Source organism: Ictalurus furcatus, chromosome 22, assembly GCF_023375685.1.
Source record: "Ictalurus furcatus strain D&B chromosome 22, Billie_1.0, whole genome shotgun sequence".
Classification (NCBI taxonomy): domain Eukaryota; kingdom Metazoa; phylum Chordata; class Actinopteri; order Siluriformes; family Ictaluridae; genus Ictalurus; species Ictalurus furcatus.
Genome location: NC_071276.1, coordinates 11,608,030 through 11,627,878, shown reverse-complemented (window position 1 = coordinate 11,627,878; position 19,849 = coordinate 11,608,030). Strand labels below are relative to the sequence as shown.

At 35.8% G+C, this 19,849-nt stretch overlaps 2 protein-coding genes across 3 annotated transcripts in view; one reads left to right on the top strand and one right to left on the bottom strand.

The window, feature by feature from the left end:
* vcana (versican a) overlaps window positions 1-4,323 on the top strand; it is a 35,278-nt gene extending 30,955 nt beyond the window's left edge. Inside the window, exons 7-8 of one of the 2 annotated variants that reach the window (XM_053610204.1) lie at window positions 415-597; window positions 1,500-4,323. In XM_053610204.1, the coding sequence (XP_053466179.1) occupies window positions 415-597; window positions 1,500-1,642 (326 nt within the window). In that variant the 3' untranslated portion in view covers window positions 1,643-4,323. The remainder of the gene's footprint in view (window positions 1-414; window positions 598-1,499) is intronic. The other variant, XM_053610205.1, reaches the window with a different exon arrangement.
* A 5,572-nt stretch (window positions 4,324-9,895) lies between these two features.
* hapln1a (hyaluronan and proteoglycan link protein 1a) lies at window positions 9,896-19,517 on the bottom strand. Its single transcript, XM_053610414.1, has 4 exons — window positions 19,190-19,517; window positions 14,095-14,430; window positions 11,594-11,893; window positions 9,896-10,937 (listed from the first exon to the last, which is right to left on the bottom strand). The coding sequence occupies exons 1-4, from the start codon at window positions 19,251-19,253 to the stop codon at window positions 10,654-10,656; spliced, it is 984 nt and encodes a 327-aa protein (XP_053466389.1). The 5' UTR covers window positions 19,254-19,517; the 3' UTR covers window positions 9,896-10,653.
* Window positions 19,518-19,849: the final 332 nt, after the last annotated feature.

The following is a 19,849-nucleotide window of genomic DNA, read 5'->3' as shown; positions in this document are numbered from 1 at the left end:
ATTGTGACTCACACAAGCAACAAATTTATTTATTTTATTAAAACAAATCCAAACATTGAACATGTTTTGAAGCTCTAGAATAAGCTCATCTAAATAAAAGTATTTTAGATCATATTGCTTTTCTCATGATTTTATTTACATGTGACCTTGAAATAATACAAAAAATCAGATTATATTACTTTCATATTGTGATACTTGTATTACATTACTGATGACATTTTTTATGAAGTAATATGTAGTACCTGTAGTACCTCTCCCAACCCTGTGATTGGCTCCAAGTTCCCTCACGACCCTGTGTAGGTTAAGCAGTATGGAAAATGGATGGATGGATGGATAGTCTCTTACAAGCTAAGATAAATTTGATAGCAACATTGTTAATGGTGTTTCTCTCCCTCATGTGTTTCCTGATAATAGTGTCGTGCAGTCAGCCACCTGTGGTGCCAAACGCTCGTACCTTCGGGCAGATGCGGCCTCGCTATGAAATCAACTCGCTAGTGAGATACCAGTGTATGGACGGCTTCATCCAGAGGCACCCTCCCACCATTCGCTGCAAAGGAGATGGCTCCTGGGACCTGCCTAAAATTTCTTGCATGAATCGTAAGTCTTCATGTGTGTTGAGCCTTTAAAAAAGGAACAAAATTGTTCTTAAAATGCTCTTCGAACCTAAAAGAAGAAGAATTATAGAAAGTACAACATACTGAAGATGATACCATTTGAAGACTGAAGGAAATTAAAAATATTTCAAATATATTATATATATATATATATATATATATAGACAATAAAATAAAGTTCTGGCTTTTTGGAGTATTCCTATTTTTTCTCCTGCCACCTGCCAATTCCCACCCAATAGCAACATCTTCCCTATCACATGACAGAGCTCCGAAATGACAGTCACCAACCAGGGAGGTTAAAGGCTAATATGCTCACTGAGAGATGTGAAGCCAGGAAACTGCATCTTTTCAAGCTGCTGCTCATGCAGTGTAACACACACCCTCTTCCACATTCATGAGCTTATACACACTCATGATTGGATAGTGTCACTCTGATTGACAGGGGTGAGAAATTATGTCATCCCTCTCACCCAGAGAACACAGCCAATTTTGCTCCCTTGGATAGCTGTGACATTTTCAGGATTCGAGCTTGCAGTCTCCAGATAATAGGGAGAAGGCTATTCTGTTGCCATACTTGCAAGCTAAAATGCGCTGTTTTGAATGGACCCCAGAGGGGGCTAGTTAGCATGATCTATTGTGAATAATCACAATAACCTTATTTTATTTCTAGCATTATTATCATTTTAATTTTTGAATGATGTTTTCCTGGAAATCACATTTTCGGCTAAACATTATAAGGCAACTGATTAATAATAGTTGGAAAAAACACAATTGAATTATGGAAAAAAGATTCAGTTTAGCATTCAACACAGCGATGCCAAAAGTGATCTTATGAACCTGTTTTTTAATAGAAGCGTGAACTAAAATGTTTATTTTATTTTCCAGCCTCCAACTTCCAGAGAAGATACAGCCGGCGGTATCAACACATCAGAATTTATGGCAGTCATCGGAAAAGGTCTGCAGAGGAGCCTGCCAGTTCCCCCCAGAAACACCATCACCATGCCTTCAAGGACAACAGAACCAAATAATAGGCTACTATGATATAGTCTCAATGACTGTGATTTCTTTTTTTAACAACACTCACAGGACATCTGACTTAAACCTAGATACATGTGTGGAAATAGGAAATGGACAAAACACGGAAAAAGATAAGCATCTTGAGTTCTAGATTTTTGAATCAACACAGTGCCTTTTCAGTATTTTAGGACTAATGGAAGATTTTCTCAAGTATTTTCAGTTGGCCACTAAAAAAAGGACTGTTGCTGTTTCTGCTGGATGACTGACTGATCCTTGCTAGTCAATGTATATGTTAGTGAATCTGTGTTTGTCTTTTTCTTCAGATCACAAAATGCCTTCTTTGCGCAGTATATACTAATGTAACTTTGCAACACTACAAACTCCAGGAGATGGTAGAAAGTCAGCATGTAAAGGACTGTGAGCCAGAAAATATTCCAGCACATATTTTTTTTACTGGATGTTTTCATATGGGTGCTGTATGTCAAAGTTATTTCAACCTGGGATTCCACAAATTCTGAAAGAATTTTCTTCTGAAAGAAGAACAAGAGCTAAAAAAATCACAACATATGGGAGTTGAGACACATCCAAAAGACTAAACAAGGAATACAATCAAAGACAATCCAATAAGTGCTCAGTATTCTGTACATAATAGTACACAGACTACAGGAAAAGGTGGAGTGAGCTTTGATAACTGATCCAAAAGGAATTTGCTATAATAACCTCACACAAAGAACAATTAAGTGCCTAGATCAAATAGCAAGAAAAAAAATCAGGCTCAAATCATATTAGGTAAGCTATTTTGTCTTTCTGGATCTACAGCAGATACATCTCATTTAACCCCTAAATTCTCCAGTTCCTCAATTTTCATCCATAACTTCAGCTTTCATGTTGTCTTTGGTGAAATGTCAAACTACTTTTAAGAGAATGTACTTTGTGAATTGCTCAACAAGACTTGAACCACATGCTTTTTAACAGCATGCAGGTCATTTATTTTCCAAGCTGCTCCTAATCTTCTTGTGGTTGTATCTAATATACAACACACTGGAGATGTAATATGACCTGCATGCACAAATGCATTATTTTAGAGCCCAGCAAAGCCATGTGGTGACACTTGTGATTGTTAAGGATATTTTCTATTTAAACACAGAGATTAGAAAGTAATATGACATTTGGGGTGTTTCAATAGGCCAAAAAAGACCAGAATCTACCAGTCAAACTTTTCTACATGGAATGTCTCAACATATCTCAACAATAATTGTTATCCATTTGTTCATCCCAAGCATTGTTTTTTTTTTTTTAATGCATTTTTGTTGTTTGTCAGTTGTTTTTTTATCCAAAAGTGCACATATCTTTTTTTTTTAATTTTTTATTTTTTTTATTTTATATATATATATATATATATAAAGTATAACATGTTTATTGTACAATGTGAATGTCGGGGTTGTGTGTGGGAAAAAAAAAAAAAAAAAAAAAAGATTGGCTAGGAAAGTTACTTTTTTGTACTTGCATTGTGTCACCAAAGAGACAAAATTTATTCCATCCAAGTGTGGTCTTCTTGTGTCATAACACTGATGTGGTATGAACCAAAAATAGTTATATAAATTATTCTATAATATAATATATATTATTATACCATATATACACACTATAATTATAGAAAATAACAGGTGATATTATGATGCAAAACGTAGTAATACATTTTGACCAGAAGATGGAGTGATTAATTTAGCCTACAACAAGCACACGAATCCTGAGCCAGTATACTTACAGTACTTAAATACTATGCTAAATATAATTGCTTGAAGTTGATAAAGTCATTATACCTACTCCATCACTATACACTTTACCAGAGAACAAATGGCTTAGATTTCTTAATTAGATTTCTATATCCAAACTTTGTTTTACTTTATTATTTAAATAATTTTGTTTACACTTTATTATACTATGTGGATGCAAAGTTTGAAGCACGTATAGAGTATAGAAGTATAGAATGCCTTTGTATGCTGTACCATTAAGAATTCCACTTTACTAGAACTAAGGGGCCCAAACATGTTCCAGTATGACAGTGCCCCTGTGCACAAACCAAGGTCCATGAAGACATGGTTTGCCAAGGCTGGTGTGGAAGACCTTGAGTGGCCAGCACAGAGCCCTGATCTCAACCCCACTGAACACCATTGGGATGAATAAGAATGCTGACTGCACCCCAGGCCTCCTTGCCCAACATCAGTGCTCTTGTGGCTGAATGAACACAAATCCCCACAGTCATGTTCCACGATCATGTGGAAAGCCTATTCAGAACAGTGGAGGCTATTATGAAAGCAAAAGGGAGAATAAATCTGTAATGTGATGTTCAAAATGCACAAATGAGTGTAATTGTTCAGGTGTCCACATACTTTGGGCAATAAAGTGTAAGTGGCATAGACATAATTAAATTATCTCAGTTCTCAAATAATGTCTTATTGTCCAATTAATTATTATTTTTAAAAATTTTAGATAAAAAAAATAAATAAATAAAAAATCAGGCTATATCAGTACATGCATACATGATTCCATAATAAAAGTCATACAGTTTTTAGTAAAAATGTCAACCAATAAATAATCAAGCAAGTCAGGTACCTAAATGAGTATAAAAATAAGTGTGACATCAGTAGTACCTCTTAATTCAGTTGTGTTTTTCACTCTTCGCCATTATTACAATACATTTTGTCCAGAATGCTCCTGTGGACCATGTATGCCTCAGTAGCTTGACCGAAAATAGAAGGTTGATTTAAGTCCAAGAATGAAGAATTATTAGTTCTGTCAAATAAGGTTTGTAGAGGCCTAGCTCTATATCTCATCTTATGTTAGCAAAATTGCTTTGTCAGCTGTCCAAACAAGGGCTGTAAAAATGGACTGATTCACTAGGGGCAAGTTTCCCCACTAGACCTCCACATGGAATAAGGCACAAAACTGAGATACTTGATGCCACTGACAAACCATAAATTTAAACACCACAGAAGATGAACTGTGGACTGAAATGCAGTTAATCTTTGGATTAATGGCTGCAAGGCCCAGACCATAAGCCCCAGAAGGAACCTTGTGGCGGTTTGTTTTCTGTCCACTTTCCTAGGGTTAGGCTAAAACCAGAAGGTAAGGGCTTCTATGAAATATGCCCAGTCAACAAATCTTGCAGCAGCAAAGCCTCTTGGGATTATGAAACAGGAAAGGGAGCAACTACTGCAAGAGTTCGGAGTAGAAAGATGAGGAGAATGCAGTCCATTCCAAAGTCCCTTTGGAAGACATAGAGAAACACATATGAAAGCATGTAATTCACCAACTTTATGCAAACTGATTTAAAGCAATTTGCATGAGTCTTAAAACTGATTATTTTTAATGGACCAAATGTGACTACATTAGATTCTGTCACCATCAGCAAACCTGATACCCAAGATGGACTCGGACTTGAATACATTCACAGTTATCCCTTAAATCAGCAAAGGTTCTGCTGTTGTACCAGGCATCTCCTGATAAAATTATGCATGAAAGTGAGTAGTCACTTTGTCTAATGCTGCTGTCAGAATATTGGATCTAGGTTTTGTTTTGGCACTCTCTTGGCCAACAATTTTTTTGTGTTTTTTTTTTTTTTGTGCAAATTTTAATCATGCATGGCAAAACTACTGATTAACACTTCAACTAAGATTGAATAAGATTTGCTGGACAAAAGTGTTGACCCTATGTATATGCATGCTCAAGAAATGAGACAAAAATCCAAACACTGTGCTGTTAGTAGCTCACCTTGTATTATCCTGTGACTGGTCTTCTCTCCTTATTGCTTTTCGTACAGCCTTAAGTAGAGGAGAGGGAGCCTGAGTACTACACAGTTCTCCAAGCCAATCAAATGAGTCTCAAACTGATGACATTTTTGCCAGTTTGTTTATTACTGGAAGTAAAATAGAATTAGTAAAATGTAGTATTATTTAGAAAAGAGGCTTTAGAAAGTCATACTAAAATACAGGTAAATTATTTAGTAATGAATCCATTGTAAAACAATGCAATAGTAAAATAGTATTAGTACAATAGGCAATATGTATATGAAAATATGATTGCAACTACAGACAGGTAACCAATTAAAAAGCTACATAATGTGATGTCTTAGTAAGTGACCAGAACATCTTTAATGCACATTGGCATATATTCTACAAGTCTCTAAAACTGGACAGGAGGGATGAACACTATTCTTCCAAAGGATTTTACCTCAATTAGTGTTTTGATAATGGAAGTAGAGAGGTCTATCTGACATGTCGCTCAAAAATGTGCTACATGTTCAGTTGGGTCGAGATCTGTTGACTTTGAAGGCCGAAGCATATGATTTATATCATTTTCATCATCGAACCATTCAGTGAGCCCTGTGGATGGGTGCGAAGTCATCCTGGAAGAAGAGACATCTTAAAAAGAACTTTGTATTGTTTCACAGTGACCCTTCCCTCTACGGTGGCCAAACTTAATTTTTTAAACTCAGAATTATACTTGATTGAAGTATACAGGTTATACAGGTTAAGCTAGAGAAAAGTTAGAGTGTGGTCACCATAGTCTTTTATTTTATTTAATAAAAATTTTTATTGGATCATTAGACATACATACATATATATGGAGTCTACTGTATGCAGACAAAGTATAGCACACATTAATTGGTATGGATTTGACTGGATGTTTAAATTTTTTATCTTTCCTTCTTTATCTTTGTTTAGATAACATGAAAAGGATCAACAACTGGTCTTTCCATTACAAAAGAACAAAACAAAACCTTAATGATTCTGCATAATTTCTAAATGCAGCTAATATGCAACCATTTACTGCCTACTACTAAAGGAACCCTTCTGTAATTGTTAGGATTTTCTTTCTTCTTGTTGTTTGTCTGCCTTAAAATGAATCATGCAGACCACACCATAAGTCATAGAGACATAAATATTTGGTCCATATCTCATGAACCATGAGTTTTTGCTAATTTCCATAATATGCAAAACCTACTTTTGCAAAGTAATCCTAGGATTTTTGGCCTCTCATCGCAAATTTGATGGTCTCAATAATTTTTTTCAAAAAGTCACTCAAGTAAATGTAATGAAATAAATGTAGCACGTTATCTATGATAGTCAGGATGTGTAAAACACGTTGTGAATATGCTCTTTCTGTAACAACACATTTAATAAATGTTGCCAAATGTTCTAAATAATACATAAAATGTTTCAAAATTTAATTTTATTCAGGGCATTCAAAATATATGATCAAATCATGTTTGATGTACAAAAACAAATTATGTTAACATAACTCAATCATGTGGAACTGATGTACAAATTTGAATTAAGTAAATTCAATGAGTTTTTTTTTTTCCAGTATGTGGACTTTTGTGTTCTCTTTAAACAAGTTTGTAAACTTTTTCACCTAAGAGAAGAACAAAAGCTTCGATTGGCAAGAAAGGAGAAGATGGAATTCATTCAATGTTACCTTGAGGGACTTTCTACAGTGAAAAAAAAAACGTTGGTGTACTAAACCCTTCATGTTAAAGCTACGCTATAAACCACACATAATATCTTTTCTTAAATCTAACCAGCCACACATTCCATTTTTTTCAGGCTCAACAATGTTTAATGTGCTCTGCTGCTTGTTTCAAAACAGTTCTGAGAGAGGTTCACAGATCCACAGGCATGAGCGAGACTATGATATACTTAATAATGCAGGCCTACAACAGCAGAAACAACAACAAAAGCTTGTCTAAAAGGTACCAAAATAAAGGAACTTATATACTGGTGATAATCAGGGTGAAAACAAGACACAGGTGAGGCTGATTGAGACATGTGACTGGTGCTGGGGATGATGAGTCCTGCACCGATTTCAGCATAACTTGACAATTAGTAGCTTGACCTGTATTGTGACGTTGTTACAGCACAAATACAAAATAAAAGGAAAACAATGAATTACCAAATAAGGATTCTAAGGGTTTGTAGCTGTAATATATTTGCATAAATGTTATTTTAATGCAGGGAAATAGAGACAGGAGACCAATTGAGTTCAACTGACTTCTTTTACTGTGCGTTCTCAACTCCACTTAACACACACACAAGCTTTCAAACTAGCCCCGAAAGTGGGCGTGACTGACATACAGGACAACCAATAGAAACTGTGTCTTTGCATGCTAACAAATAAACAACATATATTACAACTCATCACCCTTTAGATGGAAACCCTTATTTAACTCTGAACCCTACTTGCACTTAAATGATACCTGTAACATAACTTTTTATTTATTTATTTATTTCTTCTTACAATCCCTTAGCTACACGATAGACTATAAATCCAGTCTTTTTGGAGCTGTATGAATTCTTTGTGCGTATCTTCTCTCTGGTTCCTCTGGAGAATCCTCACCCTCTTGATTTTTTTTTTTCAATTTCAGTTTCAGTCTCAGTTTCCACTGAAGTTTCGGACGTAAGTGTCGGCATTGACACACTTTCACCCACAGGTGTGAAAACCCCTCCAACTCATCTGGTAGAAGGTCATAAGCAAGAATTTGATCCATGACTGCTTGGAAAATTGAGGGAGTACTAGCAACTCCATAGCTAAGATGGTACCTATACAGTCCCCTATGCGTATTTAGTCAGCATCCAGTTTCAGTTGCTGATATGCGTGCGCCAAATCAATTTTCCGCCTAATGGTGACTCTAAAGCACAGAATTGTTTTCTCTACTTTTTTAGTCTTTTTTACACTGATTATTTGGGTTCTCCCAAATGAAAAAGTCTTAAGAACTATTTTAGAATGGTATTTAGATTTAGATTTTTTTTTAATTTGCATAATATGCAAAACAAACTTTTGCAAACTCATCCTAGGATTATTTTTTGGTCTTCACAAATGTCATGTCAAACTACTTAGCAGAGTGTGGAACTAAATAATTATCAAAGACATATTGACATTTCTAAACAATATGGCCACCAACTGTCAATCTGTTTTAATGAGGTGGTTCATAATTTACTCACACAACTTTAACTCATGAATGCTTGTCTCCATTTGCACTAAATTTGAACGTCACGTACAGGACAAGATTCTGAGATCATCTGCAAAATTTGGGGCATGGACACGTATAGGGGTGGAGCTACAGTCAGTTAACTGTTTCTCTGGAACCATACAGTAAGTTTCATCCATCTGAAATTGGTATTTTGCAACTGTGTGCCTATTTGTAAGTGGCTCTTTGAAGTTTACCTAATCACTTAAAAACACAGTTGCTAATCAATGCAAGTGGGATGGAGCTGGTTTACGCAAACAGCTGTATCACATGAATGCCTGCATGGAATTAAACAAAACATGAAGTCTTGCATCTATGGGAAAAAAGTCTGAAAAAGGAGATATGCGAAGTTTGGGGTATAATCACTGAAAAGGGTGGAGTTAAGTACATTTTAATACTGTAACCACAGAAGACCATATTGTGGATTTATGCCCTGCTTATAAAACATGAGAATGAATCTGTAAAATCAAAGCTTGGTGACTGCTTTACTATGCCCTAGGATTGTTGGGTCCAAACATACACACACATGCAAGCATGGAGGCACTCACAATACACTTTCATGGTCACAGTACACTTTCATTTTTAAGTCTTGGAATTAAAATGTGGGATAAATTTAAATAAAAATTTATATCTGGATTTCTGTAAAGCTGCTTTGTGACATTGTCCATTGTTAAAAGTGGTATACAAATAAAATGTAATTGAATTAAAATGAAATTGTCCCTGTTTACATTTACATTCGGCATTTGGCAGATGCCCTTATCCGGAGTGACGTACAGAAGTGCTCTAACGTTTTTATCAATAAATACATCCTGATACTGCTTCACTAGGTCACGGACTAAGATTACCATCAGTCTAAAAACTCTGCTGGGCAGGTAATAAAGTAAGAAAAGCACACAGACAACACAATTCAGTATTTTTTTTTTTTTACAGTGCTACTTTAAATACTTCAGGAAGAGGTAGGTCTTTAAACGTCGTTTAAAGTCTGCCATTGTCTCAGCTGTTCGGACAGCTAGGGGAAGTTCATTCCACCACCTATAGGTGCCAGAACAAAGAGTCTTTATGCATGCCTTCCTTTTCAGACACAATATTGTAAATAGTAAGTTGTCAGCACACTCGACCAGCTCTGGAATATGTACAAACTGATGCAAAATTATGCACAGCAATGCACCTAATTTTGCACCTATATGCAAAATTACAACCACACTAATGGAGAAAATAATACATTCAAAGTCCATTTAAATTTTGTGAGGTTTTATTTTCCATTTGGAAAATTGATGTAAAAACAATACACTGCATTTTAGTTTAAAAAAAAATTGTACATAATGTGCCTATATTGTGGCTTTGTAGTACAAAGAGGAATAATACATGGAATTTTCTTCCTAATCATATAAACAAACCCATGTTTGAAATACAGAATATGACATCTGCTTTCAGTGGCAAGTCATTGTAGCTTAGTCTATAAACATATGAGAAATTGGTGTTCTTTAATAAATCCAACCCATGAAACAATGCTTTGTTGGCACTCACAATTATGCAAGTGCAAGGCTTAGATTAGTCATTTAAAATGCAGTCGCTAATAAGCAACTGGGTCCTATTAAAGATTTAATCTGCATCTGGGTCAAATATAACTGCATTTGCAGCTTTCTGCAATGACCAAAAATGCATTGCGTCTCCAGCAGCTTGTCAAATTTTTTTTTATAGATTGAAATTACTACTAAGTACTAGCTGTGATATCACAAGATTTGGTGCAAAGGAAGAAAATATTTGAGCAAAACTATGAATGAATGAATGAATGAATGAATAATTGTTGTACCATTTGCAATATGTATTTGGAATGTACAGTATAAAAGATTTCAGCATGTACTTTTTTTTTTTTTTTTTAAAAATCACAGTTTCAATGCTTTCTCATGATAACTCAGCATGCTGTATGATTCAATGCTTGTGTGTTACAGCTCTTTGGTTGGTGTGTGAGCTTAGATAAGATGTTGCAAATTACTGGTGAGCTCTGTAGCAGTAGGCACCGTAGAACTTGTGCTTCTTGTCAGGAAATCCAACTGAACGGACAGCTGCTTCTGTGGGGCTGCACTTCATCCTGGGCTTGGAGATGGGGTATCTCACACTACCGTCAGCCAACCAGCCAGCATCACAGTGGTCATACCCCTGCAGCTTCCAGGCAGCAAATATGTGCCCTACTTTTGCCAGCTCAGCTCCATCATCCTCACAGGCCTGCACAGCCTCAAGGTAGGTCAGTTTCTGATTCACGAAGAACACATTTCCTGAGGACCAGAAGAGTGTAAATTATTATAGGATTCATACAGTAATAGTATAGTAATACAGAGTGTAAGAGTAAAGTAGAACACAAATAGAAATCAAAAGTAAACAAGACAGATACTATAACAATGCTTAACATTAAGGTTCCCTTAAATAACATTATTTTCTTCATTAGTTAATATTAACATAAATATGCGTTAGTAAACCATAAATAACATTAACAATGTATGTATTCATTTACATTTGAATGATAATTAATATGCAAAAATCTTAACAGAAATATAGAATTTATTTATTTTTTTTACCTCACTGATAAATATTGGTTATTGCAGGTTTTGGCTTATTTGGTACGTTATTTAAAAAACACAACAAACCAAAAATATTATTTGCTTTGTTAAAATTTCCATGAATATATGCTAAAATGTATGGTTTGTTAATGTTAATTAATGCACTAAATAATGTTAGCTAATGTTAGCTTACATCTTAATGTAAAGTGTGATGATGGGGCATTTTTTTTCAGATTTGGTATGAATACATTTTTATGAAAATCGCTGATTGCTAACCCCACCCTACTGCTGTAAATATTTCAGTAAAAAAGGAAATTAAAATGTAAAAATTTAGCATTAAGAGGCTAGCCAAGGGCTCCTCAGTATTCAAGCACCATTGTATCCAGCGGTGAAGCAGAAAACATCAAAGCGGCTGTTGGTTTTATTACGACGGCCGTAATTCCTGAGTCCAGCAGCAACATTGCCCCCACATGGCTGTCTGGGTTTGGTGATAGGGTACTGTACGGTTCCATCACTCAGCCAGCCAGCATTGCACCAGTCCAGTCCACCTTTCCAGGCCTGGTAGAGCTGTGCAAATGATGCCACCACCGCATCCTGCCCCAAGCAGGCTGCCTCAGCATCATGGAAGTTCAGGTTGTAACGGCCCAAGTGTGGTGAGTATGGGAATACAACCCCTGTAAAATAGAGTGATGCTTCTCTTCAAAATGGTTCAACTCAATTTAAAATAAGATGTATTTGGATTTAAAGGTTTACCATGTGTAGTAATCATGAGTTTGGTAAATATGCAATATCTTTTTTTTTTATATTAAAGCTGTGAACAATGACTATACCATCACTGACTGAAGACACTGTTAAAGTGTCAAATTTCTTCTCTCCTTTTAGTCCTTGGGCAAGACTATTTGAGCTTTAATGCAGAAACAATTACTTGCATGCCTGAAGGTCTTTCACTGTTGCCATCTCTATTCCAATACTATCTACGTCCATTTGTGGTAGCCTGTTTTCATTATAGCTTGGAATCTTATTTGAAGACATCCTATTCACTACCCTGATGCCGTGTGTGCAAGGACAGCCTTTGCCAAAGGCAAGAACAAATTTTCATTCAGTATGTGCATGTGCATGAAATGTCTTTTCTGTGGAATAATAAGGATGAAAATGACTAGAGCTTAATCTACAGTGTGTATATATATATATATATATATATATATATATATATATATATATATATATATATATACATACACATACAGTATACAGTCATGTGAAAAAATAAGTATGCCCCATGGAAATTGTTGGCTTTTTTGACATATTTAGACAAACAACCATTTGATCATCTTTGAAACAATGCCTATTAATAAAGGTGATACACTCCATGAAATGACACAAGAAATTGACATTCTGTAGTAATTTTTACAATTTAAATGAAAAAAAAAAAAAAATAGATCAGTCACATCCCTACATTTATCACACATTCAAATCCATAAAATTAGAATCAGGTTTTCAAGATTGGGTGCCAGTGATCAGAACATGCTTAGGGAGTGCAGGTGGAACCTGTCTTATTTATACCCCTCTCATATCTAGTATCTGGTGTTCCCTTTGATATTGACGTGTGTGGTGTCATCTTGCCAAGATCTAAAGAGTTCTGTATGGCCTTCAGAAAAAAGGTTGTGGATGCCTATGAGTCTGGCAAGGGATTTAAAAAGATCTCTAAATCATTTAAAAATATATACTTCATTCCATTGTAAGGAAAATAATCTACAAATGGCCCAGAGTTCAAATGATTGCCAATTTATCCAGGACGGGCCATCCCAGCAAATTCAGCCCAAGAGCAGACCATCTGATGCAAAGAGAAGTCTCCAAGAACCCCAAAATTTAATCACAGGATCTGCTAGTTAGTTTTTGCACTTGTGTTTTTTCAAAGTGCAAGCTTCTACAATCAGAAAGTAATTGCACAAATGTGACCCAAATAGGAGGCGTGCCAGGAAAAAGCAAGAATTTGTAAGAGTACAGTTTGCCAATGAGCATGTAGGCAAAGACCAGGCCAAACAAATCAAAGATAGAGTTATCTGGCTACAGTAACAGCATACATGTTGAAACCAACTGTGAAGCACTGTGGTGGAAATGTTATGGTTTGGGGTTGCTTCACTTCATCAGGGATTGGACAGCTTGTGTTCATTGATTCAACTGTGAATTCATATCAAAGAGTATTTGAAAATAATGTGAGGCCAGCTGTCCGAAAATTGAAGTTGAACCAAAAGTGGACCTTTAAACAGGATAATGATCCTAAGCACACTAACAAATCGGAACACTAGCAATAGGAATGGCTCAAAAAGAAGATATGGAGGGTGATGGAATGGCCTAGTCAAAACCCAGATTTAAATCCCATTAAAATGTTGTGGGGGGATTAGAAACGGGCAGTATATGCAAGAAAACCCTCAAACATCTTGCAACTGAAAGACTATTGCATTACTATTCCAGCAAGCCTGGTGGACAATTATGCAAAATGCTGACAAGAAGTTATTTCAGCTAAAGGCAGCAATACTAGCTTCTGAGGCCAAGAATGTATTTACTTTTTCCACAGAAGAATATCACATCTATTGATATATCTGTTGAATAAATGATTGAAAAAACAAATTTTCCTTGTGGTTTTGTTTAAGTATATCAACTTTATTAATAGGCACTATTTCAAAGATGATGAAATGTTTGCTTGTACAAATATGTCAAAAAAGCTAAAAATTTCCATGAGGTTTTTTTTCACATGACTGTATATAAATTGGTTATTGGCAATTGGTTTTATAGTGGTGCAAAAATATATACAAAAGTTACACATAATCAGATTATTATAGAACATGAAGTGAAATTTGACAAATTTAATTACCACGCATTCGAAGCTCCATCTCAACAATGATGTCATCCATGCCATTGATGACCTCGCACTTGTATGTGCCAAAATCATCCAGGTTGAGGTTTTTAATAATCAGGGTGGCATCATTTTCATCAGCCTCCTGCAGATGAACACGGTTTTGGAAGCTGCCATGTGTGACCTTGTGGAAGCCCATACGAATCAGCACATCAGTTTCATCATCAGCATCCTTAAGCTTGGTCCACTTGATCCTGTTTCCGAGCCCACCAAAAGTGAAGGTATCAGTAGGGTTCAGGTGACAGGGCAAGCTAACATTCTCACCTGGACTGGCAAAGATCTGAAGGCGACTCTCTGAAAAGAGATAAAGATGCCCTCCATGTTTATCCAAAATACCAAAATATCTACATATGACTTGATAATTATCAAGTTGGTATTTTCCAATCGAAAATGCACCAAACTTCTATTTAAAGAAATTATCTAATTAGATTTTAGTGCAATTGTGATCCAGGTAAAAGCTGTGGTCTTTGTTTGTGCTACAGTTCAGGACCATCTGACATTATTTAAACTGAATAGTGCCCTCAGTTATCTAAATATCAATATCAAATCCGTGTTCACCCAAAGTTCACTTTAGACTTTTGGCACATTTTGATGGATTTTGCCATCTTTCTAGTATTTTCTCAATCCTTTTGAACTTTCAGCCCTGAGAAATTATTATTCAAAGACTTCCTATACCACAGTAAAACCATAATTCGTGACACATTCCAGTAAAATCTTTCCCGCATGTGCTGCAGTGGATATCAAAGTCAGTGCTAGCTTTTGTCTTCCTCCATCGACTGTCTTCTTTTACTAGCATCCTCTTTTTTTCCCTTATAACAGTATCCTACACCCTAATCCATTCAGCAAACAGAGGGACACATCAAGCAGTTAGCAAATAATGAGTAATAACACTTCTGCTCCTGGTAAGCCAATGAGGCAGTGACTGTACTTTGTCTGAAGCCTAATAAACTGGAACTCACAGGACAGTGAGCTGAAACAGAGGGTATAAAATGAGGAGGAAAATGACATACAGGGTTGGGAGGGTTACTTTAAAAATGCATTCTGTTAGAGTTACGAATTACTTCATAAAAATGTAATCAGTAACATAATCCAAGTATCACAATATGAAAGTAATGTAATCTAATTATTTTTGGATTACTTCAAGGTCACATATTCAAATAAAGTCAAGAGAAAAGCAATATGATCTAAAATACTTTTATTTAGAGCATATTTTAGATCTCAATGTTTGGATTGGTCTCATGTAAATAAATAAATAAAATATGTTTACATTCCCTGATGTGGGTAAGATTACATCACAAACACTAGTATGACCATATTCTGCTTTTCCAAAAATAAAAAATAAAAAGGGTGTGTGTGTGTGTGTGTGTGTGTGTGTCTTAATACCATTCAAAATAGTGTTACTATGAATGCAGACTTTAATACACTGAAAAAGACACACTATTACCATCACATAAATTACACACACACACACACACACACACATATATATATATATATATATATATATATATATATATATATATATAAAATTATATAATTGGGTTCACTCTGTCCACGGTTTACATTTTTTCCTACGTTCATTTGAATGTCCATGGAGTAAAATAAAATATCAGATGCCACAATTGTACCTTCTGCCTCTTCTGCCATCATTTACACATTTGAATAGCTATATAATACAAAGCACTATGATAACTTGAAATTAAAAATTACCTTATATGGACATGGCCATTGTTTCAACTCAGGACAGCTGTCATTTGCTGCTTCTGTCAAGCAACTGTTTGACGCCGTACACAACATTGCTTCACCTTCATGCATTCGCTGAAAGTAGGCTAACGGTTGAGATGCAGGAATTTGGCCAATAGTTGCTGCAAGCCTTTTATAATCGACCAACTGGTGTGCGAGAAGGTGGGACTTAAAGAGAGGGGTTAAAGCAATGCAAATATGTGCACACATGATGCAGTGTTAGACCAAAAGAACATCATAATGAAACTAAAGCTGAATCCTGCACATTTTTGCAAATTTAGAAATCCTGGTTGGATGCTTTTTTAAAGTTTGAAAAAGAGGACATGTCTGGACGTATGGTCCAGCGGACGTATGGTCACCCTGACAAAAGCATTTCAGAGAATAATTTGTGTTAATTTCTACCAAATTAAGAATGCACAAACTTTTTTTGTGTATGCAACAGGAGGTTTCTCATGTGAGCCACGACTAGCAAGAGAGAACCAGATCTATAATCAAGTAGCTGTCTATATTGTATTATGTCAAATGATTAATTTCTTTGGTTTTAAATTAAAAATTTGTAATCTTGAGAGTATTCCCATTTTTTACAAAATGTACTTGTAATGTGATTACTTTGTTTTTGACATAACTGTAACAGATTACAGTTACCAGTTTTTTGTATCCTAATTACGTAACGCCGTTACATGTATTCCGTTATCCCAAGCCTGATGACATAAATATCATTAAATGTCTGGGCACGCCCTTTGAGCATGACAGCAAATGTTCAACCTATATATTCTGATTTGGGTGCCACACAGGCTTGGAACAACTTACAGTTGTATGACAGAATGGAAATGTTGGAAAAGCTCTAGACAAGTCACCAGTTGAATTTGACTATCAACTATGAAGTTGGGTTGGTTTACAGGGAGTGACTTACACCAGGCATATCTCACTAAAATCAGCCAAGAAGATTGCTAATGAGGCTTGGGAACTCAATTTAGGAGATAAGCATTGCTTATGTTGAACCATCATGTTCAGTTTGTTTTCAAATAGAGGTTTTACTTTATAATAATCATTCTGAATTTCACTGATATGGTTTTTATTGTACCTTTTACTGTTTAGTCTCAGTTAGTGTGCTTTGCATTTCAATGCTGGCTGGTTGCCCATTTCTGACTCATATATAAACTCTGTCCAGCCCTTGACTACATTTGAGAAACTTAAAGAATGCAGACATTCAATGTGTCCTGCAATGGTCTTCTCTCACAGTAACAAAAGACCACCCAGTGGCTGCAAGGGATGTTAATTAACTGGTTGGCACTGTGTGTGTTTTTTTCCTCTTAGTGTAGAGTTCTCACGTACGACAGAGTAACTTATTTATACAAGGATTTTTCCTGGCTTAAGGTGCAATGAGTAATTATCAAGTAACATTAAGTGAAATTAAAATCAAATTAAAATAACCAGGCATTGGCAGTGATAAAATACAGGGCAGCTAAGACATTTTGCAATTTTACAACTACAGACAACCATTGTCACACAACGTTAAACAATGTTATACAACTGAGAGACTAGAACCAGATGTCTCTTTGAGTTGGGATAGAGGAAGTGCTATAAATTATGTTAACACAGTAATTCAGCATGGTAATTTGTTCTGCATCTGTCTGCAGAATTTGTACTTCTGTTGTAGTGGCTGTTGTTGCACACTCCTGGGCTTTGGATATAACCAGTATACTAGGAAGCCCCCTTAAATTCTTCATCTTTTAGCTACAGGTCTTATGAATCCATGGGGACTAACTGCAGCTGAGAATGCACATGTGTATATTTTAGAATGACAATCCATCAAAGATTAATTACAAAATTTCAGGCACTATTTTGCACATATTTTCAGAGTAATCATCACTCAACACAGGCGACATAACCTTTATATATATAAACTCCAATAATTTTAGGTATACCATAACCCATGTGAGGAGTTTATTATTCAGTTTATTCAGTAAGTATTATGAATTTTTCAGTAAATACAAGGACTCTAATAGGAAAATTATGTAGTTACAAGAGTGAGGAATGAAAGTATGGACCTGCCAACAGATTCTGTGAGTTTATAGGGTTCAATATTCTTAATGAATAATTAGATCCTCACATATATGGAAACACAAGAGCTCTATTTTGCTCTCTCTCTTTCTCTTATAGACACACACATTCCTACTGATCCATGGCAGTGTAATGACTGCATTATGCCTTTCTTCCCATATAAATCAGGCCTGTCTCAGGCTGTCTGTTAAGGCAATAAGGCACATAATAGCTTTACTCCCTCCTTCCTCTCCTCTCATCTCCTTTGCTCGCCAGGCCACAGTCCAGACCCAATCTGAGCCCATTCAGTCTGCTTACTTAACACACCATTACCTCAGAAGGAAAGGGAGAGGTATTTGGACAGAGTTCAGCAAGGGGCTCAAAATGCTGAAGCTGTTCATCTTGCTCTCCCAGCCTGTCAAGGGGGATGGGTGAAAACACAGCATCTGGCAATGTCTCTGCTTTGAGACCACATATAATGGCTACATAGTTCACATATAGCTCTGATTTAAGTAGTCCTATAGCTTAATGCTGAATGAGCTAAAGTATATACAGAAGAAAACATGTACAGCGGAACTACTAATAATAAACTTCAAATAACTGCCCATGCAAATGTGACCACAAATCATGCACATAATATTACATTGACAGTAAATAGTTGGAATAATTTTTTATTTCATATTTTAGATACAGTTGATTGACACTTGAAAATAGCTCACTGTTAATTTCACATTTGGCAACATTTTATACTATTATAAAATTATACTATTATATATTTTACAATTTGAAATTCTAAAGCTATTTGCTTTGACGTTTTTGGGGTCATCACAGCAATCACAATATTGTCATATATAACCTTATGAATATCACAGTTTACTTTTTCTTTTTGGCTCACCATCCCCTTCCCCCTTCCTAGGACCATTATGTCTTTGTTAGTCTTATTAGATGCTTCAGAAAGAGAGAGAGTATAAATTAATACAAACAGAAAATGCATTGTTTTTAGTTGACATCCTTTCATTCATTCATTCATTCATTCATTCATGGGACATCCCAAGAATTACTTAACTTAATAGTCCCCCAAATTCTTACTCCAGTGTTACACAGTGCTACTTTGTGTCATAAGCAATTTTTCACTGTTTAGTTTTATTGTACAAGTAGACACACACACGCACACGCGCACACACACACACACACACACACACACGCACATGCACACATGCACACTCATTCATTCCCAGAAAAACATTAATTCTCAGATTTGCCATACCTGCTGTATATGCGTTGTTGGCAAGATTCAGACAGACTAACGCCAAGAAAATTATGGTTATCATCTTCTTTCTTTTTCCTTTGTCTTTGGGCCTGTGCACTAGAGAAGCAAAAAAAGGGGATGTTAGCTCAAACTTAGGTACACTACCCCTGGATACTGCACAGAAAATTGCTGCTATCTTTGTTGGTGTGAGAAGGCGTAGGAAACAGACAGTTTCGGTGACACTGAAAAGTTTGGGGTTCTCAGTGTTTGCAACCAGAGCCTTTTATTAGATGGGGGGGTGGTTGGGTGGTTTCAGGGGGCGCTGGCTAAGATCACTCCGCCTCCCCTTGGAGAAACCAAGGTACCCATCACCCTGTACTTTAGCACTGAGAGCTCCTTAATGATTTTTGCTTTCTCTATTTGCTGCATAGTTTAGTTTGTGTGTAATAATATGTTGTATTAATACCATACTAAGCAACACTTAAAAATGTGTTAATTTATGTTTTTAATGTGGCTCTTCCCAATTAACCACCATAGACTGGAAATCTTATCTTTTACATCTTAAAAACCAGTAGATATTTGCAATAAATATGTTGATTCAGATGCACATGTGACAGTACAATAATTCTTAAAAGTTAATAATGGAGATGTTACAGCATATTGTACACTTTGTTTATA

What these genes read in the sequence shown, in the direction of transcription:
- hapln1a (XM_053610414.1), bottom strand. Translation starts at nt 19,253, where the DNA reads ATGATAACCATAATTTTCTTGGCGTTAGTCTGTCTGAATCTTGCCAAC. An exon ending in CAACAACGCATATACAGCAG is followed by an intron (nt 14,431 to 19,189) that starts GTATGGCAAATC and finishes ATCTCTTTTCAG; the next exon opens with AGAGTCGCCTTCAGATCTTT. An exon ending in CTTCACCGCTGGATACAATG is followed by an intron (nt 10,938 to 11,593) that starts GTGCTTGAATAC and finishes TCTGGTCCTCAG; the next exon opens with GAAATGTGTTCTTCGTGAAT.